The sequence below is a fragment of the Notolepis coatsorum genome (genome assembly GCF_963971535.1).
Source record: "Notolepis coatsorum genome assembly, chromosome: 3".
Lineage (NCBI taxonomy): Eukaryota > Metazoa > Chordata > Actinopteri > Aulopiformes > Paralepididae > Notolepis > Notolepis coatsorum.
In genome coordinates, this window is record NC_140167.1 from 63,444,293 (window position 1) to 63,469,864 (window position 25,572).

At 45.9% G+C, this 25,572-nt stretch overlaps 1 protein-coding gene across 1 annotated transcript in view; it reads left to right on the forward strand.

Moving 5' to 3' along the window:
* The first annotated feature begins 213 nt into the window (after window positions 1-213).
* dennd1b (DENN/MADD domain containing 1B) overlaps window positions 214-25,572 on the forward strand; it is a 467,783-nt gene continuing 442,424 nt past the window's right edge. The window contains exons 1-2 of the mRNA XM_084311228.1: window positions 214-343; window positions 1,841-1,905. Coding sequence (XP_084167354.1) covers window positions 327-343; window positions 1,841-1,905 — 82 coding nt within the window. The 5' untranslated portion in view covers window positions 214-326. The remainder of the gene's footprint in view (window positions 344-1,840; window positions 1,906-25,572) is intronic.

Here is a 25,572-nt window from a genome sequence, read left to right on the forward strand (position 1 = left end):
GGGAAGCAGCAAGGTGTTTATCAGACGAGCTGACGTCACAAAATCGTTTGACAGCACTTCCTGGTGGAGTGGTGTGTTTGTTGTGGGAAATAGCACCGTGCTACTGAAACACACACACACACATACACACACACACACAGCGAACAAGGAAGGCACACATTCACTGTTCATCCTTGAAGTCGCCGCTTTCGACAGACATTATTAGACACTAGACACCGCAAGTTAACGGAACGTGCACGTCGTTGACATTCGGAACGCTAACTAAATCTATCTGTCTCGGACTCTCGGACAGCAGCACGCCGCCTCGGCAGCACCATGTTGTAACCATGGACAGCAGAATAAAGTAAGCCGCGAGTTTCTCTCTCTCTCTATCGGCTTGTTGTTAGCGAACGAACATAAAGCTAATGGCTAGTATAGTCAGGCTGGGGTGTGTAAACGCAACGAAACGAGTCTGTATTAATATGAAGGAATGTTAGGTGTAATTTGAGACGTGATCTCCTCTGACTAACGGTGGAATTAGCGGGTAAGGCCAGCTGGTGGAGCAGCGTCTGGGTCACAGTCTCAGTGTGATGCACGGTGTCGCGATAGCTGACCAATTAGCTGCTCTGTTAGCCAAGCAGCAGGCTGCCACAAATAGGTTAACATTACATTTAGCCTGTCAGTCTCAGACCAAAGTTTGTATTCCAGTCGGTCTACTGTTAAATCAGATCAACTGATGTCATGATTGTATATACTCTCTTTTTTAGACTCTTTTTTGTATCACAAACAGTAGGCTACTGTATTTGTAAATCTGGTATGTCATAAATGTATAGATGTAGCAGTACTGTCTATCTGTATGTCATGTATGTCATATTATGTTATGATGCATTGAAAATGGGGGACCCTGATGTAAACAAGACGAAAGTCTTTCTCTGGTCTGCATTCCCTTAACAATTGTGTGTATTGAGCTGTACTGTATTGTACCCATTCTGCAATCTGTTAATACATTTGTCAATCAATCAATATAGATAGATATTTTTATTTGTCCACTTTCATGAACATTTTTCTTTGGTTTCACCATGGTTGCAATCAACAAGACAACACAATACAAACACCATACAGGCACAAAAGACATTGGCCCAAAACAGCCCAATATAAAGACAAAAGAGAAACAACAACAACAACAACAACAACAACAACAACAAAAACACAGCTTCAGATACATAACCAGTACCATGGTTAGAATAAAAATCGTAATAATTCATCAGAATAATGGCATGTGGGATGAAGGACTTATTATTATACTAACTAGAGCAGTGGTTTTTCCAAAAGTGGGGTCCCCAGATAAAGTGGGAGTAGTTTAATTTCACAATAAGTCAGTCCAGTGATAGAATGCATATGAACGACTACTCTGATGATAGGTTTCTCTCTCTCCTCTGTTATCTCCCCACCAACAGTATAGACAGTTATGGAATTCTGGAAGAATTCATATCTTAACAGCAAATATTATTAAATCAGATGGGGGTCCCGGACCTATTACGTGTGTCTATTTGACGGTCCTTGACAGGAAATAGTTTGAGAACATCTGTACTAAGAGTGTGACATGGACTCACACACAGGCTGGTAGACTGACACTGACAAGACTCCCTAAATTGATACAAATGTGACCGTGCACAGGCCAGTTAATTAAGTCTCTCCACGGAATACATGTGTAGTAAGTGGCTAAATGAAAGCCCCACAGGTGTCAGTTTCAAGCGTTGAATGCAGAATATTGCAGCAGTGACTGTGTAACATGAACAGATGTTACATCGTGCCCCTGGGTAAATTGTGTTTTTCTTTTTTTCTTTTAAATTAATTTCAGAGAGAACCCAGAGAAAACATTTGATCTGGTTCTGCAGGTGGCGTGTCCGACATCTGAAAATGAGGGTAGGTGACGACGTGATTATTACCCCACACTGTATGTGTAATTACCCTCTGTTTTTAACGTTATTTGTAAGCGGTGGTAGGCAAACTTTGCCCATACATTGCAAAAATCACATGTCATGTTATCAGTTCTGTACCTTCTGTCTGAAACTGTTGTCATATGGTCGTGGTAACCTGGTATTGGCAGCAATATACACAATGGAGCAGTAGGGAAGGACTGTGTGAGGCCAGACATTATTAATGTGATATTGTATTAGTTTGCTATGTTTATTTGTGGTTGGCCTGTGTCACGGACACTAAACTGTCCCTTATATGCTTGGTATTGTAGTAACCCACTAGAGTTTTCAACATTCAGAGGACTATAGGCCAACTTTATTTATTGATCTCGGAAGAAGATAATTTTATTGTCAATGTACACGAGACAATTAAAATTTGTCTTTTCACATATACCTCCTTGTTACACATACACACAGTCCCCCCACAGTGCAGCGCCCCTGGAGCAGTTATTTGGGGTTCAGTGCCTTGCTCAAGGGCAGCGATGGTGGGCACCGTAGATGTAATACCACCGGCCTTTAGTCACCAGCTCACTACTGGGGATACACCCTCCTGTCAGTGGCGGGGGTCGAACCGGCAACCTTTCGGTTACTGGCCGCCCGGCCTCTTTACCATCCATGCCTCCCCAATGATCTTGTTCAATAATAAGGAATGTTTACTTAAAGTGCATTCAGAGTCGTGCATACAGAGAAGTACAGTGTTATAAGTGGCGCGCACTAGGGCTGCAACTAATCGGCAACTAATCGATTATAGAAATAGTTATGGACTATGTTTATAATCGATTAGTTAGGTCTATGTTATGCTGCACCTCCATGGCCTGTTGTTGAAGCCATTCAGCTCCTTTCAAACTGAAGACCTAACAGGTTTTTGTTACTCATTGTAGTCACTTAATCATTAATTTACATGCATTATGTATTGCCATGCATTAGAATACATTATGAATCTCTATAATTTGTTACCTCTGAAAGGATTCAAACCTCTATAGAGTTGTTGCACATGGTGCTGTGTTACAGCATATCATACACATAGTGTTGTAATTATAGTGATTATAATAATATAATACACACTTAACAATGCCTTATGTATAATGCTTTATGAGAGAGATAGAGAGGCAGAGAGAGAGGCAGAGACACAGAGACTATAGCTAGCATTGTAAAAGCAGTCATTATGTCTATGCTGTCATTATGTCATACCTGCATGATGTTATTATGCACGTATGATAGCTGGCCTCCTTCTAAGCACACTGATGACAAGACAAGGTCGAGTTCAGGAGCACACTAAACACACATAGGCCGAGGTGAACTCTGGTGTATTATTAGGTTATTTACAGCGGTGGCAGCAGGCCAGGGCGGGTGAGATGCACACATACGGTGTACATGTCATACATGGAATGATGTTAGCTATTGTGTGTCAGTTTGAGAAATCTAGGCTATTTGTATTAGGCCTGCCTTGTCTATTGTGGTGAGCCTCCGAATAGATCCTCTGTATGGAAATAACACTGAAGTCATAAGTTAGTGGGTCTCAAGCCTTAATTGTTCCATTGATTAAGCCCAGTGAGCTATCCAATGATCAAGTCTAACCGTTGTACCGCTGGTAGTAGTAGACTGGCTGATACTGTCAAAGGTGAAGTTGAGCACACTGACGCAGAGGTATGTAGATGAGGACATGCACACACAGCTGGTCTCAGGTCTTTGTTTCGTTCGATCCGTCTAAACTAAGCTATTATAGAGCCCAACCATTATGCACTTGCACTTTGATTCTTCGCCGTTTAGACTTAAATCTTTCGGATCTTCACCAGAGGGACGTGCAGCGAGAGCAAAGAGAAGAATAGAGTCAACATAATGAATCAACATAATTGCCAGTAGCATCATAACAATGTACAAGGGACCACAGCCGTACAATGCTGAGAAAGAGAAGGCGCGATCATAAACAACGGAGGACAAGGCGAGGTCGACTGAGATCGCCGTGCTCCATGGTAAAAAAGAAGAAACGCTTTATAAAGCAGTCCCAGGGTCTTACTCTTATGTTGTATTGATTTAGCACAGTGACCCATCTAAACTAAGCTGTTATCAAGCCAAACCGTTGTACATTTACATTTTAGGCATTTAGTTAGTGCTTTTTATCCACAGGGACTTGCAAACAAAGTACAAACAAAGGAATAACTCAACATCAATGAATCACCATAATTGCCAGTAGCATTGGAATTATAAAGATGTGCAAGGGACGACAGTAAGATGCAACACATTAGAAGAGAATAGATGGTTACATTTAGCCAACATTAGACCTACATTTGTAACTGTTTCACTAACACTCATATCCGGAGGGCCTCACAGTCTGCGCAAACAGGAACATTTGTGAATGGTCTTCATGTGTCACTATTAATGAAGTGCATAGGACAGTAATATACGGGTAATAATAACTAGAAAGGGACAGTTCGATTGTAGTCTTATCTCAAGTTTCTTCAAGTTCAAGTTTCTTTATTAGTTGTCATACAGAAGTACAGAATACTTTAATACAAAATGCTTCTTTCTGTTACGCTCCAGAGACTGTGCTAGACAAAAGGATAAGTATAAAATAAAATTAGTATAGCAAGTATAAAATAGAAGTCACGTACGTAGACACAAGTGTTCAGTATGTACATATGTACAATGTTCAATGCAGAGTAGAAGTAACTGAGTTACCATACAATATACTATACAATATACTAATTACAATATACTATATAGTGCAAAGCAGAAATGGGATGAGGTACATTTAGGTACAATTTACAGTAAGGTGTACTGAGGTATGGGTTGTAGTGCAAATTCTTTGCCAATAAATATAAAGTGTGTTTAGGTGTTCTAAAGTGTGTAGAGTGGGTGCTGCAGTGAGTTGTTTGTAGGGATGCCCCGATCGATCGGCCATCGATCGTTATCGGCCGATAATCAGTATAAATATGCGATCGGGGAATTCCGATAATGAGTCATATTCGCCGATCGCGGAAACTGATCAAGTGGATATCTCACTCGCTTGTCTCAGACGCACAGGAACTGCAAACTGCTCCTCCTCCCTAGCCCCGCCCGTACCCGTGTAGAGTTTGTAAACACGCTGAGTCTAGATAGTGCATTCGACCTGAGCTAACGTTAGCTACCTAGCTATCGTTACTGTTTTATTTTCGCCGATCGTCAAAACAGATCTCACTCGCTGAGTTCTGTCTCAGACACCGGGAGCTGCACACAGTGCTGCGCGTCTGCTCCTCCTCCAGCTCCTCCCGCACGCATGTAAACACGGGTCTAGTCTAGTCTAGTGGGACGGGACCTCCATGAGCTAACGTTAGCTACCGCTACAAAATGACCCAGTCAACTATTCACTTTTAGTTTAATACATGATGAGGCATTGTCTAACTGAACGGTATCTAGCCGGCTAGCTACTGATAGCTCCTGATATCAACAAATGCTCCAGCAATAGTCTAGTTATCTAGTACTAGTGTATGATACCTCTGTTAGCTCACGTTAGCTTAGCTCACTGTTCAAAACGAAATGTCCCATTCAACTAAATAGTTCACTGAGGCGTTGTCTTAACGTTATATTTCCGGCTAGCAGTAGCTACAGACAGCTCCTGATATCAATGTCTTATAACACTCATTCGATGCATATTCGAAGCCCGGCTTGCGTCGCAGTCATTAACGGGGATAGCTGAGGGAGTAGGGTATATCTGCAGAGCCTAGGGTAAATCTGCAGAGCCGAATGTGATTTGATCAAAGCAGAGTATGTACACACAGACAGTGGAGATAGCGAGCATTTTGACTTGTTGCGTGGTGGCGATGTCTCGCAGATAATACAAGTACAAGTCTAATTATATAATATATATATTTTATATAAAAAAAAAAAAAAACTTTTTATATAAAATAATTTTTAATTTCTTTTTAATCAAAAACGATCGGTATCGGATCGGTATCGGCCGATATGGCTCACGACGATCGGTGATCGGTATCGGTGGCAAAAAACGTGATCGGGGCATCCCTAGTTGTTTGTTTAAAGTGAGTGTGAGTGTGTGGAAGTGTGTGCTGTGAGTGCTTTTGATGGTTGTTGCATAGTGTTTTTTTTTATCCACTTTTTTCTCCCATTTTCTACATTTTCTCCCATCCCAATTTCGTATCATCCAATTCACCCCTCCCCTGTCACGAACGCTGTTTCTTGCCTCCCACAAGCCGGCTGCAATGTGGACTAAGTCATACATAGCACAAGTCCCCTCCGGTACTTGAGGTAACAGCAGTCGCATCTTTTCACCTGCGCAGCTCGATCTCTCAGTGGCGAGGAGTAACGCGTGGGAGGCTCACGCTGCCCCCGACACTTCCTGATTCTACTGCACAGGCGCACCAACCGACCTGTAGGAGTCGCTGTCCACAACGCCCGATCCCCACCCATCAGTTTCCCACCCCCTAATACGGCCAATGTGTATTAGTATGAACGACCAGTTAAACTGAAAGCAATGTGGAGCACTGGGCTCGAACAGGCGAGCCCAGCGTATCCGCATTCGTGGCGAGCGCCTTGCCCACTACGCCACGTAGCCGCCCGGTTGTTGCATAGTGTTATTGTTCGTTGAGCAACCTGATGGCCTGGGGATAGAAGCTTCTTCTGAGTCTTTCTGTGCTTGCCATGAGACTCCGGTATCGCTTGCCTGACCGCACTGTTGTCGTCAGTGTTTTATCTGACAATAACACAGAATATGACAGTTCGATCGTAGTCCTATCTGTTGTCGTCAGTGTTTTATCTGACAATAACACAGAATATGACAGTTAGATCGTAGTCCTTTCTGTTGTCAGTGTTTTATCTGACAATAACAGAAATAATAACAGAAAAGGATACACACTCGTCCGACGCTGACCTCTAGACCAGACAGTCCGTTTTGGAAAGACTGCGCCGTGGTCAGCAGCAAGCAACATCAGCTGTTCTGCTATTTTGTGATGGTCAAACATTCCGACTGTGTGAGGACCTAACCCCCCCTGCTTAGAATAACGGAACAGGAAATTACTGGTGGTAGTCACTGAAGAACGTCCCAATGTCCCACCTTTATGACTACGGCCATCAAAACAACTCTATATATTTCACATCGATATCCGATATCACCCTCAAGTCAAATCTCAAGTGAAAACAGTTGTGCTACATATTACACCAGCTCTCTTGTTTTACCTCCTACTCTATTTTGACGTTAAAGAGGTGTTCTGTGGACGTTTCGCCGGGGGCAGCTGCTGAGTTGACCAGAGTTAGGGGGCTGTGGGGTGGCTTGGCGTGGGTGTGGGGGTTGGGTGGGGTGGCGTAGTTATCCTTGGACGTATAGTTCTGATATTAGATTTAGGTTAAACCCAAACTCATAAAACACCAGTCTATATACTGTAATAACTGACTTCCCCCGCAAATGATCCAGGGTCAGACTCATATCCGGACTCCTGCTCTCAGGGGCATGGCTACATTACTCTGTCACATGACAAAACCTTATAAATCCAATTTCTCCGGTTTTCTTTTTTTTTACTGAAAGTCCTTCATGTGCCGAGTAAGTTTCATGAGTGTATAATGGACCATTGATAACCATTTAGCTACACAAATTAATGGGTGTTGGTGGCTAAATCAGCCAGTGTTCTATTCCCTCAATTCCTCAAAAAGGTGAACCTGTAGACTTGTAGGTCTCTATCCAACATGGTCTCATCAAAAACATAAATAAATTGACCACAGGAAAAAAGGTACATAATATATATATATATAAGTTGCAGAGCAGGATATCTTCATCTCCGGTCAGAAATAATATGTAATATATGTACTTATTTGTAATATGTACACATCGTACATTTTCGTAAAATATGTCAATATATTACTTATGGCTATATAACATAAGGTAAAATATGTACCTTGTATAGTATAGTAGTAGATCTGGCTGTTCTATCTGACTGCAGCAGTTTGCACGCACACCCCTCAGACCAGATCACACTCGTTCTGTTCAGCCGGACGCTACGACGTAATGAATCCTGGGTCAGGAAGCAATATGACTGCTTTATTCTCACAAGACGTCCAGACGGTATTATTTCAGTTGCCAACTGCAAAGTGTAAGGTTTTTCTTTTGTTGATGGTTATTGTAAAGGTACGGTTTCATATGTCCAAACAAGGAGTCAGTGGACCACTTCTTTCTATTTCATCAATTTCCCTTTTCCCTATATTGGCCTTGTCTGAAGTCTAGGGTGTGGAATGACATGCCTCCTGAAGGCCGCGGCGGCTGGTGTCATTACACTCAGAGTGACGTGAATAGATGGCCTGAGTGGGACTATCAGACGTGGAGACCTTTATGCACACATAGAGGGGAAATCCACCCTAAAACTGAATTTACCTTGTGCTATTCCAATGATCTTGGACATTTTAAAGGAACTCGCCAACATTATTGGGAAATGAGTTCACCGTCTTCTCCAGAGTCTGGACAAGAAGATAGATACCAATTTCCTCTCTGTGTGTTCAGTAGAAAGCTATCCGGCTGCAAGCTAGCCTAGCTTAGCACACATGAATGGAAGCGGAGATGGACCACCTAGCCTAGTTTTAAGCTAATGTTGGCCTGTTCCTGTAACCTCTTAAGCCCTAGCCATATTTTCTGAAAATCTGCCTAAAAGTACATTGTAGCGGCGGTCAACCCAATTTAATCAGATATTTAAAAAATTACAATTGTAGGTGCGGTCAGGTGGCGTAGCAGAGATTGCGTTCGTCACCAAACGCCGGAGACGCTGGATTCACCTGTTCGAATCCAGCTCACAGCTCCGGCGTTGTCACCAGCTTGGCTGGCCGTTCACACTAATACAATTGGCAGTATTAGAGGGTGGGAAAGCTGGCGGGGTGGGTCCGGGTCGTTGTAAACAGCGACTCCTACAGTTCGGTCGGGGCGCCTGCTCAGCGCGGATAGGATCTAAGGGGGGTAGTGTGATCCTTCCACACGTTACACCCTCTCAGTGAGAATCCGCGCTGCCAGGTGAAAAGAAGCGGTTGATTGGCTGGACGTGTGTCGGAGGAAGCACGTGGTAGCCTCCACTCTCCCAGACCGACTGTGGGGGGTAAGTGCGCAGCGACCAGGAAGGGGATTGGGAATTGGCATAACGACTAACATTGGGATGGGAGAAAATCGGAGGAAAAAGGAGGGGGAAAAAGATCAATATAAAAATAAAAAATTACAATTGTGCTTTGGGAGTCAGACAGGCTACCTGTCAACAAATGAAATAAGCTAAATAAAGCTTACTGTCCAATACTGGTTAACTCTAGTAACCTCCACTACAAAAAAATGGCTTGTGATAAGGGTTTCAATAAGAGGCGGGCAAACTGGACTTCTGGACTTGAACTTTGTGTTGCACTGTATCCATGTCCCCAACCACCGCACTTTCACAGTCTTATTGTTGTCTCACTGTTCTGTCCTATCTTGCACTTTACTTAAAATTATTTATTTACTGTTGTATTGTTCTTAATTGTGAAAAAAGTATGCACTGTAATGCCAAAACACGTTCCATTTTGTACCTGTATGAAATGGCGAATAAAGTAATCTGAATCTGAAACAGTAGTTAGTGAAATTATATATATTATATTCAATAACACACAAAAACAAGTGCAAACCAGATACATAGAACACAAGTGCAAAACGGCAATAAGTACCGTAAAACAAAACCAACAGTCCAGATTGTGTGTGCTCAGTGAGTGTGTGTGTGTGGGGGGTAGCAGGCTGAAGTGGTGGCTGCTAGGCTGAAGTGGTGGCTGAGGAGAGCTTGGAGATTTGTAGGGGAAGCTGGAGAACAGGACAATGGAGATCTTGAGTAATTTAAAAGGTGGTCAAGTCCGGGATAGTTGTGGGTTTGAAGAGACAGTTCAGTGAAGAAGTTAACTTGCCAGCACTGGTGTCCTCTCTTTACAGGAGATAGAGATCTCTGATCGGCCATGTTGTGCCACAGGATACATGAGTCCAGCACTGGTGTCCTCTCTTTACAGGAGATACAGAGATCTCTGATCGGACAGTTCAGTGAAGAAGTTAACTTGCCAGCACTGGTGTCCTCTCTTTACAGGAGATAGAGATCTCCTGGGCTGTGTTCTGAGTCCCCTCCTCTACTCCCTGTACACACACGACTGTGTGGCTCAGCGGAGTAGCAATACAATCATCAAATTTGCTGACGACACAGTGGTGGTGGGCCTGATCTCTGCCAACGACGAGAGGGCCTACCTGGAAGAGGTCAAGGTCCTGGCGGGATGGTGCCAGGAAAACAGCCTCTCCCTGAACGTCAGCAAAACAAAGGAGATGATTGTGGACTTCAGGAGGTCGGGGGTCAAGGACTACAGCCCCCTCAGCATCGACGGGGCACCGGTTGAGAGAGTCAACAGCTTTAAGTACCTCGGAGCCTACATATCCGAGGACTTGACATGGACCACACACATTGACAGTGTTGTGAAGAAGGCACGACAACGCCTCTACTTCCTCAGGCGCCTAAGGAAGTTCCAAGTCAGTCAGAAGATCCTTAAGAACTTCTACTCATGTACAATAGAGAGCATCTTGACCGGCAACATCACCTCCTGGTTTGGGAATAGCACTGCACAAGACCGAAGCAGACTACAAAGAGTGACACGTTCAGCCGAACGCACAATTGGAGGGGGGCTCCCCACCCTCCAGAACATTTACAACAAGCGTTGCAAGGGCAAGGCTAAGAGAATCATTAAAGACTCCAGTCACCCGAACAACTGCCTCTTTGAACTGCTGCGGTCAGGCAAGCGATACCGGAGTCTCAAGGCGAGCACAGAAAGACTCAGAAGAAGCTTCTATCCCCAGGCCATCAGGCTGCTAAACGAACAATGAATGAACACTACACAACAACAACCACCAAACGCACATAGCACACACATCCACACGCACACACTCACTTTAAACAAACACACTGTAGCACCCACTCCACACACTTTATAGCACACACCCACTTTAAACAAACACACTGTAGCACCCACTCCCCACACTTTATATTTATTGATGAAGGATTGCACTACAACTCGTACACCTTACTGTAAATTGTACCTAAAATTGTACCTCATCCCATTTCTGCTTTGCACTAGATAGTACTGTACATTAGTACACTGCATAGTATTGTATATTATATGGTAACTCAGAACATTGTACATATGTCTATACCGAACACTGTGACCTCATTTTTCTTCTTCTAAATTACATGCTATATTATGTTATTTGATACTATCTTGTCTAGCACAGTCTCTGGAGCGTAACAGTAAGAAGCATTTTGTATGAAAGTATTCTGTACTTCTGTATGACAACTATTAAAGAACTTGAGAACTTGATCGGCCATGTTGTGCCACAGGATACATGAGTCCCTCACCGTTTCCTTCAAATCCAATTGCTCTTTGTTTTCTTAACTCACTCCTCTCTCCTGCTCTCACTTCACTCCTCTTTCCTGCTCTCACTTCACTCCTCTCTCCTGCTCTCACTTCACTCCTCTCTCCTGCTCTGCTTCACTCTCCACAATCAACTCAGCTGTAGGGATGGGTATCGTTAGGATTTTATCGATACTACTACTCCTATCGATACTGCTTAACGGTTCGGTACTTTATCGATACTCTTATCGGTTCTTTTTGATAATTTTTTTATGATTTTTATATTTGCAGTTGAGAGCATTGGTCATCTCCCTACAGTAAAGATTAGAAATGATTGAATTATTGTAAATTTGTGTGGAGTGGTGGGAATAGCTGCTTCAATAATAACTTATAACAACAACAGACAAGTTAGACAACTATGTATACAAAAAAAACGATATACACTGAATGATTAGTTGTTACCTAAAGTCATTGGACTCCACTGTAGAGAACGGGTGCAGGCCTTTGACAACAAACTTTGTCACAGCCCTGTGACACTCGTTCACCCTATCCTCTGTCATCTTTCCTCTAGCTGCTAGGGAGAAAGGACTTTGGGTGGTGGAGGTAGAGGGAGGATGTGTGGTGGGCTCACTGGGACACATTGGTGGCTGACCTCAGCTTGACGATCTATAAAAAGTTTTTAGATTGTAGTATTTGTAGCTAAACAATTATTTTGTTTATTAGCCTATTTGTAATAATTCGTTATTAGCCTAGGAAACTCCGTATCTTGGCTTACCGGCTGCAGTGGACGTGGATGCAGATGGACCACTGCGCGCAAGGCAGTCGAATACGGCGCATTTCTGCAAACTAATATAGTGTTTTGCAAACAAATGTTTTGATAGATTGCTCGTATTGCCACCCTTACTGGCAAATGTTTTGTTGCACTTGTGAACGCTTCGCTCTATCCGCCATCACGACTCAGTCCATGCAGAGCTGTCTGTGTCTGTGTGCAGCGCGCGTCAGCACGGAGACAGCGCTGAGATGCTTCCAGCTGCAGCACATCAGGTGTGCGGGGCTTGTATGTGCGGGGCTTGTAAGCGCTGCGGTCTGACGTGCTGCAGCTGCATACTATTGACAGCGCTTTCATTAAGGAGTACCCGTATGTATGTGTAGCGCGACTCGCGAGGAGTGTGTGTAATAATGACTCGCTGCGACTCGCTTCTCGTGCAGAGACAGAGAGAGGAGAGATCGTTCGCAACTTTTAAATAATAATAATAATAATAATAATAATTTCTCTAGAGTATCGATAGCAGTACCGAGGACGTCGGAGCTTATAAATACTCCGGTATTTTCTAATATAGTACCGGTTCCCGTTTAAAACCGGGGTCCGGGGGGCATCCCTACTCAGCTGAGTCCTATATATGGCAATTGGACTGCCTGTCAGGGGCAGTGCCAATAGGCCACTCTGCTACAACATACCCAAGTAAATGGAAGATTGCTCCACTTCTACAAGGTCCATTTGCATGTTCTTGGTATCTAGGGATTAAGAGGTTAAGTCAACATATCTATATAAACACAACTTCACAAGACAACTGTCTCGCTGAGCTGGAAATCGGAGCATCAAGACTTGAATCTATGCTGTCATCAAGAGACACTTCGGTCCATTGAGTAATGAATTAGTGAGCGCCTTTGCCGGCTCGTAGGAATTTCTGTTGGAGCTATTACCTCCAAATGAGTTTTATTTAAAAGCAGGACTTACGGCTCGGCATCAGAACATGTACCTATATCCCAGTAAAACCACTGTGGGTGCTGTCATGGTGTCCTGGGAGCTGTAACCACTGTGGGTGCTGTCATGGTATCCTGGGAGCTGTTACTCACTGTCTGTCTGTCTGCAGAGCAGCTCCAGGATTAGTCTCCATGAGTCGACATCATCATCGCTAGAGTCTTGTCTCTCCAGTGTTCAGCTTAACACATTCGGGGCCATTGGGCTGAGTCTAATTAATGTCAAGGACCGGGGAATGTAAACAAACGTGGGGCTGTTTGTACAGCTAAATCTATACTTTATAGTATTGCTATCTGTCCATTCTCATTGTCAATTGAATCCATAAACCGTCCCTTCAAAATGGCTTAAAAAGAAAAAGAAATTCATCAATAGGTTCTCATTTTATAGCGCCGTGAATATAATACGGGATTTGGGACTAGTATATTTTCTGGAAGGCTAGATATAGAGCTAATAGCTGCTAACGTTATATCCAATGGCATTTCCGTTTTACAGATGCTACAGAAATAACTCAAACTGCATATGATCCACACGATCCCAAAGCATGTATGCATGAAAGGGGGGGGGGGGCCGGGGACGTTGTTTATTATTATTGATTACCAATAACCGTGTTCGTCTAACTAGCCACATAGGCCGAACGCCTGGATGGCTATCAAAACAATGCCCGATCGGGCTGTAATTTACGCGAAAAAGATCTTACCGTGGTCTGGGCTGATCCCCCCCCCCCCGAGCATTTCCCCGTTATCGATCGCCATCTGGTAGATCGATATGTCCATTGGCTGATGATAAATCCCCTTATTGCATGGTGAAATCTGCGATCCGAAACGTAATCCAAGCTACATGCTGCACATCCAGAATCCTGCTATTGAAAGTAAAAAAAAAAGACTGATCCGTTCAGCCACAGGGCACACTGCATTATTGCGATAGCGCCCCTAAGAGGATCTGGCCGGTATTGCACCTTCTCGAATTCATAGAGTAGGGTAAATCTGCAGTGCCGCTCGGCGACCTTGAATAGGTTATTAAAATGGAATAAAAGCAATAACAACTTCCCACGGATATATCCGTGCCTCTGTCCACAACGGGTGGAATCGAAACACGGAGATCTCCGTGCTTGGGCGGGAATGTGTTAAGGAGAGACTTGTTCATATTCACAAATCGAAACAGAGCTGTACACATTATGTAATGTACGTGAATTGTATTTTACTTTTAACTTGTGTGTGTGACGTGTCACGTGTGTGCGTGCATGCTGTATAGGTTTGATCTCAGTTCCTCTGTGTTTCCTTGTTCACTCTCGTTCTGAGTTGCTGCTATATGTGAGTCATAACAGCAAGGCTTTGGCCCTCTCGAAGTGGTTATGCTTTGAGTGTTAATTTTGGCAGCTATTTTCATTTTAGTTTTAGTCTTAGTCATGTGTCATGTGTCAAGTGCTCCTTTTTCATTTTCATCATATTTAGTCATCTGCATTTATTTTTCGTTTAGTCAGTTTTAGTCAACTAAATGTCTGAGCATTTTAGTCTTAGTCAGTGTTAGTCTCGATTTTGTCTTTTTTGTTTTTGTCTAGATTTAGTCGCAGAAAACTGATGATTTTTGTCTAGTTTTCGCTAATGAAAAAAAGGCATTTTATATTTTTATATTGTAAATAATAATGCAATTCTATTTATTAAGTATAGTCTAGCCAAAACCATATCAGCTGAATCACAATAAGTTCAGTAGAAGGCTAGAAGCCCAATAGTAACTGTAACTGAGGGGTACAATTCCTTGACTGTATGGTTAGATATGATACTTACTACCACTACCTCTTGTACTTTAGACTCTGGCCACCCAGTACTAGGTATGAATATGTTGAACACTCCCACCTGATAAACGGATCCAACACAAATGTACCAAATCGAAAGTTTGAGTTTTAATACATAGCAAAAGGTATGTACAACGATCACTTAATTACATTTATGATTTGAAATAGTATGCACTTTTATGGCAAATGAGTATTCGTAGGTAGATCAATATCGAATGTCCAATCTCTGATTGCGCAGGAAGCAAATATACAACCTGGAATATTTAGGGAACAATAGCGATGATACTTGAATGATTATATAGCTGGATACACTAGGGGAAGGTTCCGACTGCTTGTAGGACAGCTGGAGGGGGGGGGGGGGGGGTTAGAGAGTCACTGGCTGGATCCCGTCTGGCCGAGGGTATCTTGGGAGAGTCCACAGTTGTGCGACACGGTGCCCAACGATCCTCGATCCACAGATGAATGCAGTTGGACCCTCTGTGGCCGGCGTCCTCCGGTCCACGACAGAGAGACGTGAGGCGACCTCACTGTGCAGAGCGCCGTCTCACCTGTCGTCCTCTCCGGGGGGGGTATTTCCAACACACCGCAGTGTTGGCCTTTATCCATAGAATAATCAAAGTACTCAAAGCATAATCCAAGCCGGGGAAGGCTAGCCGTCGTCGGTAGAATAATCCAATATACAGGTCCACTCGCTCTTTGGCCTGGAGCTCCTCGGGTGCAGCTTCACGTGGGGTCAACCACCCTGGATAAGCGTCCAGCTGATGCCCGAAACGATGGGGGTGCTGATTACTATAGAACTCTTACCGCACGAGGCACTATATATGAATAGACTATTATTAGCTTAATAGAATACGTCCAACTCGACGATATAGTGCCAAATATGACTATTCAAATATTAATATACACGATGTCTCAATGCCGATACTGGGCCGAATTGGCCTTACTGCCCACACGTGGTTCGCGGGGAGGCTTTTGCGTCTGTCACTCTGTTGGAGGGTAAGGAACTGGACTAAAAGAAAGTTCTACTTTAATAGCGCAGTATATATATACGCACTATGAATAAATAGTACCATTAGTGGTGCGGTAGACATATTCCTACGCGGAACTAGGACTTGTCCATACATGTTGAGCGGTACGATTGAACTTGGTCTGAGGGGTATGGCGACCTGGCACCAAGGTCTCGTCCAATGGTAGAATGGAGACTATTATGGGATGTTCAGTAGACTAGAAGGGATATTCAATGCATATTGTACAAGGAATATACAAGGGATATCAGGGGATATACAAATACAATTAAATATATATCTATAAATAAATATATATATTCGGTTTAATCTGATCCTTCAGAACAGCCGCCCCCTAATTGGTCCCAACCTAATTAGTTAAGCAGAGACAGATTAACCGCACTGTCCACCACTCAAGGGTTCGCTGTAAGGGTCAGTCAACTCACAAAGTCATAGGGTCATGGTCATCATCGATTGTGTCTGGGAGTCGGGGCAGTTCTATGAGCCTCGCCACAGGACGGGTGTAAATGCGCCCTTGGACGAGTACTTCAGCTGCTCGGACCTTGCCATCGGCACCGGTGATCACTTTGCTTACGCGGCCAGCCGGCCACATAGCTCTGGTTAGTGACTGGTCAATAATCATGACGACTGTTCCTTCCGTCAAATTGTCTCTCTCTTTTACCCACTTCTGGCGGGTCTGTAGCGACGGTAGGTAGTGCAGTAGGAAACTGCTCCAAAACTTGTCGGCTAATACTTGGCTGTACCTCCACATTCGTCGGCCGTTCGCTTCTTCAGGCCGGTACATTGTCTGGGGTAACGCGGGATCTAGCCGCCCCATCAGGAGGGTGTTGGGGGTGACTGGGTCGACATCTGCTACATCACTGGAGACGTAACCGAGGGGCTTTGAGTTCAATACTCCCTCAATCTCCGTGAGGACTGTCATTAGGACTTCTTCCGCCACAGTCTGGGCCCCAAGTACTGCGTACAGGGCTGTCTTTATAGAACGTACTTCTCGTTCCCAAGTTCCACCGAAGTGGGGTGCGTTTGGGGGGTTGAATTGGAAGTCAATCTGGGCTGGAGCGAGGTGGGTCTTAAGTTCTGGGCCCATAGCTTGGAAGCTCTCCCTCAGCTCTCTTTCTCCGCCTTTGAAGTTTTTCCCGTGATCGGACAATAATGTAGACGGTTTTCCTTTCCGTGATGTGAATCTTCGGAAGGCCATAAGGAATGAGTCTGTGCTCATGGTCGGAAGGAGCTCGATATGTATCGCTCTGGTGGTCATGCATTTGAATACAATACCCCACCGCTTCTCGGTGCCTCTTCCTTTCTTTATGTGCAGCGGGCCAAAACAGTCCATGCCTGTTGAGTGGAATGGCTTGTCGCCGAGTCGGAGGCGACATGGAGGTAGGTCAGCCATCCGTGGTATGCTGGGCTGCGCGCGCCACTTTCGGCAGTCTAGACAGGTTCGCTGGAAGCGTCGCACCGCCTCTCTTCCTTGAAGTATCCAGTAACGACGTCTGATCTCCGCGAAGACTCTCTCTGCTCCTGCGTGGTGTACATCCTCGTCGTATTTCTTTATAATCAGCTCTGTGACCTTGTGTCGGCTGTTCAATACGATCGGGTACTTAATGTCATCCGGTAAATTGGGGGCTCTCCGCAGGCGACCACCCACTCTGATGAGGGTATGTGTGTCACTCTCGGGGGCCAGATGAATCAATCTGCTGTCTGATGGGACGGGCTTTCCTCCCTGTAGACAGTCTAGTTCATCGGGGAACGAGTCTCTCTGGGCTCGTTGCAGTAGAAGCAGTTCTGCTTCCTCGTAGTCAGCTGCTGACATATCAGCGGGGGACTGAATCTCTGGGTGGTGCCGCAGGAATGTCCGTTGCTGCGCACTCTCTATGGTAATGCAATCGTCTATGTTGGGGTCTGCGGAGACAACAGTGCTCAATCCACAGAACATAGGTTTCTTATTCTCAGCCTCCTCGTCACTTGCTTCCCTCGGGGTGGGCGTGGGCCAATCTCCTTCCGGGAGCTTGAGGAATGCTGGTCCGTCACTGTAGATGTTACGACGGGTTAAGTCATCTAGGGACATTCCCCGGGTGATGACGTCAGCTGGGTTGTGTTTTGTATCAACATAGCGCCAGTTTGCTTCTCCGGTTAACTCTCCGGTTAACTCTTGAATCTCAGTGACTCTGACTCCCACGAAGACTTTGTATTTGCATGAATCCGATTTGATCCAGGCGAGTACTGTCGTGGAATCTGACCACAGGATTGTTCTATGCACCGGAATGGTGAGCTCACGTTGGATGAGCGTGGCTAGATGCGCTCCTGCGAGGGCTGCGCAGAGCTCTAGACGTGGGATAGACTGTTGCTTGCGTGGGGCTATTCTCGAGCGGGCGAGGATGAATGCTGTGTAGATCTCTCCCCCCTCTTCTTGGGCCCGCAAGTAGGCTACTGATCCGTAGGCGACCTCGGAGGCGTCACTGAAGACGTGTATATCCATTTTACATGTCTCTGGCCTCACCGTGGGTGGGAAGTAGCTTCGGCGTATATTAACGCCTGGGAGTGAGTGGAGTTCCATCTCCCACTCTCTCCAGGTGGATGCAAGGTGTGCGGGAATGGGGTCGTCCCAGCCCTGGTCCTTGTCCCACAATGCTCGTACAATCATCTTTGCCCTGGTGGTGTACGGTAGTATACATCCTAACGGGTCATATTGTCGGGCGAGTGTTATTGCCGTCGACCTTCCCTGCTCCGTGGTCAGGGGTTTGTGTCTATAGTGGAGCGAATCTGTTTTGAAGCGCCACACTAGTCCTAGTGTCATCTCTTGGGCTTCTCCTGGGATTGTGGCCATCCAGGTCTCGCTGCTCGCTGCCTTGTCCTCGGAGGAGAGGCTGCGCAGTACGTGCGGATCGCTGCTGGCCCACTGCCTGAGATCAAAGCCGCCTTTGATCAGAGAGGCGCGGAGTTTAAGTAGGAGAGCCTCGGCTTCTTCCTGGGTCGAAACGCTTTGTAGACAGTTATCTACGTAGAAGCTGTTCTTCACACTGTGTCGGACCTCTTCGTCCGCTGCTGGGTCCTCTGCGACATGTCTCTGTAGTGCAAATGTAGCACAGCATGGGCTGCATGTAGTTCCGAAAGGGAGGACTTCCCATTGGTAGATGGCTGGGTGCTCATCTCCTGGCCTCTCTCTCCATAGGAACCGCAACAGGGGCTTGTCCTCCTCTACTAATCTCACCTGCAGGAACATCCCTTTGATATCCCCGCTGATAGCCACCTTGTCCTGGCGGAAGCGGAGTAGTACGCCTAGTAGGGAGGGGCAGAGTGTAGGACCGGGCAATAGCTCTTTATTCAGATTTTGGGATCCGATCTGGTAGCTGCAGTTAAACACGATGCGGTCTTTGCCGTTGTGATGAACCTTGTGGTGGGGCACGTACCACGATTCAGTCGTCTGGTCGGCCTCTTTAATGTCAATCTTTGTGACGTGTCCCGCTGTGATGAGCTTCTCAATCTCAGCGCGGTATACACTTTCTTGGGTGGGGTCCTTGGCTAAGCGCCGCTCTGTGTTTAGTAGGTACCGCTCTGTGGCGTCTTTCTTTGCGTGAAAGGTAGGCATCCCTTCCCGCCGCAGGAGTGGCGTGGCGTATCTCAACACGCCGCTGACTGGGACTCTCTTTGTTCCCGTCTCGAGGAGGTTAATGGCGTAGATGTCGTCTTTAGAGCGAATGTCTTTCTTTTCGTTCTTAAAGGGCATTTGTTCTAAGGTCCATAGCCTCTCTACATGCTGCAGGAGTGCGGTGTCTCCCTCTGTGACTCGGGAGTGGAGACAGCTAGTGGCTGTGGTTCGGTTGAGAGATTTGGCGAGTGGGCCTTGGAGAGTCCATCCTAGGCGGGTCTCGACTGCTGCAGGACAGCCTCTGGGTCCGGTATGAACCCGGTCTATCGGGACAATGAGGTCTGCATGGTCGGAGCCTATCAACAGTGTCGGGGTAGCACCGTCTATTAGTGGGATCGGTAGCTTGCGTAGATGTACATATTTCTCCATCAGCTTGGCTACGGGGTATGTGTACCGCGACAGTCCTATTTCTTGGCTGGTGAAAGCGTCTGTAATCCTGTACCGTCGCTCGGGCTGGCCGCTTGCTGCGATAGAGAATGAGACATTCTCGCCCTTTATCGTTTTCAAATCTCTTCTTATTGTCCGAATTGTCATTTGGTTTTCGCTCCCCCGCAGCCCTAGCTGGGCCGCAGCGGACGCGAGCAGAAGGGTCTTCTCTGACCCGTCATCAAGGACGGCGTAAGTGTCCATGACTTTATTCTGGTAGCTCAATGTCACACGGACTACCTTTAAGAGCACTCTGGCTCCGCTGCTGCTGGCGGGGTCGATGTACATGACGCTTGCTTTGCTGCTTGATGGTGCGGGTGGAGGCCGCCGTCTGTTACTGTCGTGGAGTATGTCCAGATGGGCTCCATCGCACCGACTGCACTTTTTCTTTAAGCGGCATTCGGCTGCCATGTGTGATCGCGCACAGCGAAAACAGCGTCTGTTGGACTTTATCCATTGACTCGCTTCCTCCGCATTCATCTTGGGGAATGAGTCACATTGTGACAGCCAGTGTTCTTTCTCACAGTAGGGGCACACTGTCTTCCACTTCTCCTTTCTTGAGGGGGTACTGTGGCTCCTACTGCTTGGCACTGACTCCGATTGGTGCATGACAGTCACCGATCTTCTTCCATCATTTAGTCTCCTGGTTCCTTCTCTGGAGCCAGGGGTGCTCCGTCCGAATGTATCTAGCCGTAAGCTGCTGACTTCTCTCGCCAGGAAGTCGGCTAGATCGAGGAGGTTCGGTTCGGGGCCATTAGGGTCTCGGTGGTCTCTCTGCCGCCTAAAGCGCTCCTGTCGGGCGGGCGGTAGCTTCTCCAAGATCCTCTCTACATTTGAGTTGGCGTATAGTTCATGCCTACCCTTTTCCCTCTGCGCTCCCAGCATCCCTACCAGGGACTGCACTCTGATGGACAGGTCGTCCAGTGCTCGATTGTCTGTTGCTGGGGGTAGGCGGTCGATGTGCCTGATCTCCTGGATCACGTGATCCCATATACGTCCATATCTCTGGTCCAACGCTACCAGCGCTGCGGTGTATGGGGTCGTGGAAGTGGCGTAGGCGAGCGCTATGTTGTGCGCGCGGGGTACCTTTAAATGCTTCAGTAGTATCGCGTATTTATGGCGTTCATCAATGACATCCACCAACATTGTCTCCAGACACATGCGGAGCTCCGTATACTGGGCCCGGTTCTCCTGGGTGAAGTCTGGTACCATAGGTGTGCCAATGTATGACGCGGATTGTTGATACATCGGCGAGCGTTGGGGGAGAGGCCTCCTAGGCGAGTCTCCTCCTGCTCCTTGGCGTGGGCTGGTACCGGCTGTGTACCATGGCCCGCTGGTCCAGGTGCTGTTCCTCGGTGCGGGTCGTGCGTCGTGCTCACCCGTGAATAGCGTCGGGGGTCTGTAGCGCAGCTCCGCGGGGGTATAGCCTGGGCTGTACTGGACCTCCTGGTCCGGTAGAGCAGTGGTTCCCAAAGTCGGGGTCGCGACCCAAAGGTGGGCCGCGAGCAGCCACGGGTGGGCCGCGAGATGATTTAAAAAAAAAAAAAAAAAAAAAAAACATTTTTTTTATTGTTTATTTTTTTTTTTTGTCAGGCCACTGAACTTAGAAGCAGGCCAGGACAGTGTTTCTAGTTGTATTCTAAAATTCTATTCTATTGTATTCTAAAATGTGACTATATGGTTTTATATTAACTTAATAAATAAACAAAAACGTAAAATCTACTTATTTCAAGGAACATTTCAAACTAAATAACAGATTATGCACATAAAACGCTGAAAACAACCGAAGCAACAATAGTATTTTAATGAGGCTATTATTATTATCATTATTATTTTGCAACAAGTTAGCCCTCTCATAAATAGCACATATAAATGAATAACTAACTTGAACTAACTTAATAGGATTGAAGTGATATTTGGCTTAAAAAATCGGTCGCCTGAAAAAAAAAAAAAAAAAAAAGGCCAGACGATGTGCATTGGGCCGCGGCTCTCTGACGCCTTATTTTCTGGGCCCCGGCCTGAAAAGTTTGGGAACCCCTGCGGTAGAGTACTGTGCTGTCGTTGGGCGTGGTTCTCCTCCTCTTCCTCTTCGTCTTCCGTTAGGTCATCCAGGGCTTGTAGTCTCTGATTTAGCCTCTCCGCAGTGTATGCTGCTCCTTCCCGGTGGCTGGGTCTCGCTTGGACCGGTTGGGGAAGGGGGTCTGCGGGGGGTATAGACCTCGTCTGTTGGTCAAGTTCAGGGTCGCTTACTCGGCTAGGGGATGCCGCCCTGGAGTGATGTCTAGACGAGTTCCTGGAGCCTCTGGTGGAGGGAGGGGGTGTTGTCCTTCTGATCAGCTGTTCTATTAGTTGCGCTTGTGCTCTGTCGCGCTCGGCTTCGCGCTTGGTGAGATCCGATTCTCTCTGGGCACCGGTGGCGGCGCGCTGGGCGTCGGCCCGGTCTCTTGCCATATTCTCTTCCATCTGAATGCGTCTTATTTCCAGGCGTATGTGCTCTTCTTCGCTCCGTTGCTGTATCTGCAATCGATCGCGTTCACCCTGGAGTCTATCGCGTTCAGTAGAGGCTTTCAGGCTGACGAGGAATGCCTGCTGTAGTGTCCTCTCTGCCTCGCTGGGAGAAGACGGTTGTATAGGGGAGCCGTCCCTTGGGGTACTCCGTGCGGAGTCTTGGAGCTCTATCTCCACGGTGCTCTCCTCATCTTCTTCCGTGCCGAGTTCTCTCTCTGTAGTGTTGTCTTCCTCCCGGGACTCGTCGGGGACTACTTCTTCGGTATTGGCGGGGTGTAAAGTCATGTCTGGTTCCCCCTGGTCCCCACCGTGAGCTTGGTCAGTTACATTAGAACCCATAGGGGCCTCTATGGTCGGGGTAGCCTGGTCGTTAGGGTTAGACATAATTTTACTTTCTAGTTTTACCGCGTTTACTGTTGGTAGAAGACTAGGTTGTTGACTGACAGCGTAAGCCTCGAGGTACTGAGGGAGCTGTCGTTTGCGCCGCGGGCGTTGTTGGTTAGGAGGATCGTTTCGTGGAGTGTTCATCATAGGCCATTTTAATATTAATAACACTATATTAATATTACACTGATTACCATCCGGCTCGAAGGACCAATTGTAACTGAGGGGTACAATTCCCTGACTGTATGGTTAGATATGATACTTACTACCACTACCTCTTGTACTTTAGACTCTGGCCACCCAGTACTAGGTATGAATATGTTGAACACTCCCACCTGATAAACGGATCCAACACAAATGTACCAAATCGAAAGTTTGAGTTTTAATACATAGCAAAAGGTATGTACAACGATCACTTAATTACATTTATGATTTGAAATAGTATGCACTTTTATGGCAAATGAGTATTCGTAGGTAGATCAATATCGAATGTCCAATCTCTGATTGCGCAGGAAGCAAATATACAACCTGGAATATTTAGGGAACAATAGCGATGATACTTGAATGATCATATAGCTGGATACACTAGGGGAAGGTTCCGACTGCTTGTAGGACAGCTGGAGGGGGGGGGGGGGGGGTTAGAGAGTCACTGGCTGGATCCCGTCTGGCCGAGGGTATCTTGGGAGAGTCCACAGTTGTGCGACACGGTGCCCAACGATCCTCGATCCACAGATGAATGCAGTTGGACCCTCTGTGGCCGGCGTCCTCCGGTCCACGACGGAGAGACGTGAGGCGACCTCACTGTGCAGAGCGCCGTCTCACCTGTCGTCCTCTCCGGGGGGGGTATTTCCAACACACCGCAGTGTTGGCCTTTATCCATAGAATAATCAAAGTACTCAAAGCATAATCCAAGCCGGGGAAGGCTAGCCGTCGTCGGTAGAATAATCCAATATACAGGTCCACTCGCTCTTTGGCCTGGAGCTCCTCGGGTGCAGCTTCACGTGGGGTCAACCACCCTGGATAAGCGTCCAGCTGATGCCCGAAACGATGGGGGTGCTGATTACTATAGAACTCTTACCGCACGAGGCACTATATATGAATAGACTATTATTAGCTTAATAGAATACGTCCAACTCGACGATATAGTGCCAAATATGACTATTCAAATATTAATATACACGATGTCTCAATGCCGATACTGGGCCGAATTGGCCTTACTGCCCACACGTGGTTCGCGGGGAGGCTTTTGCGTCTGTCACTCTGTTGGAGGGTAAGGAACTGGACTAAAAGAAAGTTCTACTTTAATAGCGCAGTATATATACGCACTATGAATAAATAGTACCATTAGTGGTGCGGTAGACATATTCCTACGCGGAACTAGGACTTGTCCATACATGTTGAGCGGTACGATTGAACTTGGTCTGAGGGGTATGGCGACCTGGCACCAAGGTCTCGTCCAATGGTAGAATGGAGACTATTATGGGATGTTCAGTAGACTAGAAGGGATATTCAATGCATATTGTACAAGGAATATACAAGGGATATCAGGGGATATACAAATACAATTAAATATATATCTATAAATAAATATATATATTCGGTTTAATCTGATCCTTCAGAACAGTAACCAAACATTCCTTGAAATGGTCAATAGATTCAGAAATAGTCAGACATGGAAATACACAGTACACACTGATTGCAATTCTCACTGGGACCTACTGTACAAATTTCACACACGTCACACACACATTCCCTTTTGTCCCTCGAGTCGTACCGTAGATAGCTGACGTCACTTTAAACTTAAAATGGCAGCCTCCATCAGAGCATTCGGCTAATAACATTAGCTTAGCGAACCTGCCACCGCACTTCTATGTGCATAAAGTGTGGTAACAAAATATCAAAGCCCCTAAGACTGGGAGCGTTCTAACTCAACTGAGCATGTACCCAACATTATATGAAAAATAAAAAGTCATTACGACGTTTTAGTGCACTTCAAGCGCTAAAGGGATTCATAACTTATAGCAGGGTCAATCTCAGTGTTAGTACTTGTCTGTTTCTTTTCTTTTCATACCTTTTTAAGTGAACATGGTCTTGTCCTTGTTGTATCCAATGTGTAATGTTGATAGTAGTGGGTGTACACAGATGAAAGAGAGCAAGTGTGTGTCTGGGATATAGGTCCCAACTCCCAGGCTATTAGCCTAGCCATCCTCTCAGCCTCTGTCGTCTTAAATGCTATGTTCTTTTGGTAGAACTGTTCAGCTGCCGCAGGAGTGTTGAGAGAGTAGCAGATTCCGTTCATGGTTATTGGTATAAGCTGTAATCACGAGAGACCTGGGACGCGGTTTTTAGCCTCACGTATGTTATGTAGCTTGGCTTTTAGCCATAAACGCTGCTGAGTTTAACCCGGAAACGGAAATGGGAAATGCTGAAATAATAACGTGACTTATTCTAAAAGTAATAATTATTTTGTCTCATCTTGTTTTAGTCAACATAAATTAAGAGAGAATTCGTCATGGTTTTTGTAAAAAAAAATGTGTGTCCTCAGTTGTGTCAACGATATTTAATTAATAATTTAGTGACGTTGGCGTCACATGGTGTTCAATAACGTGACATCACGTCTCGTTGTCGTCGCGGGAAAAAGCTTCGTTGACGAAGATCTTTTGTCATCAAATTCGTTGACAAAATTAACGCCCTCTTTCGATGTG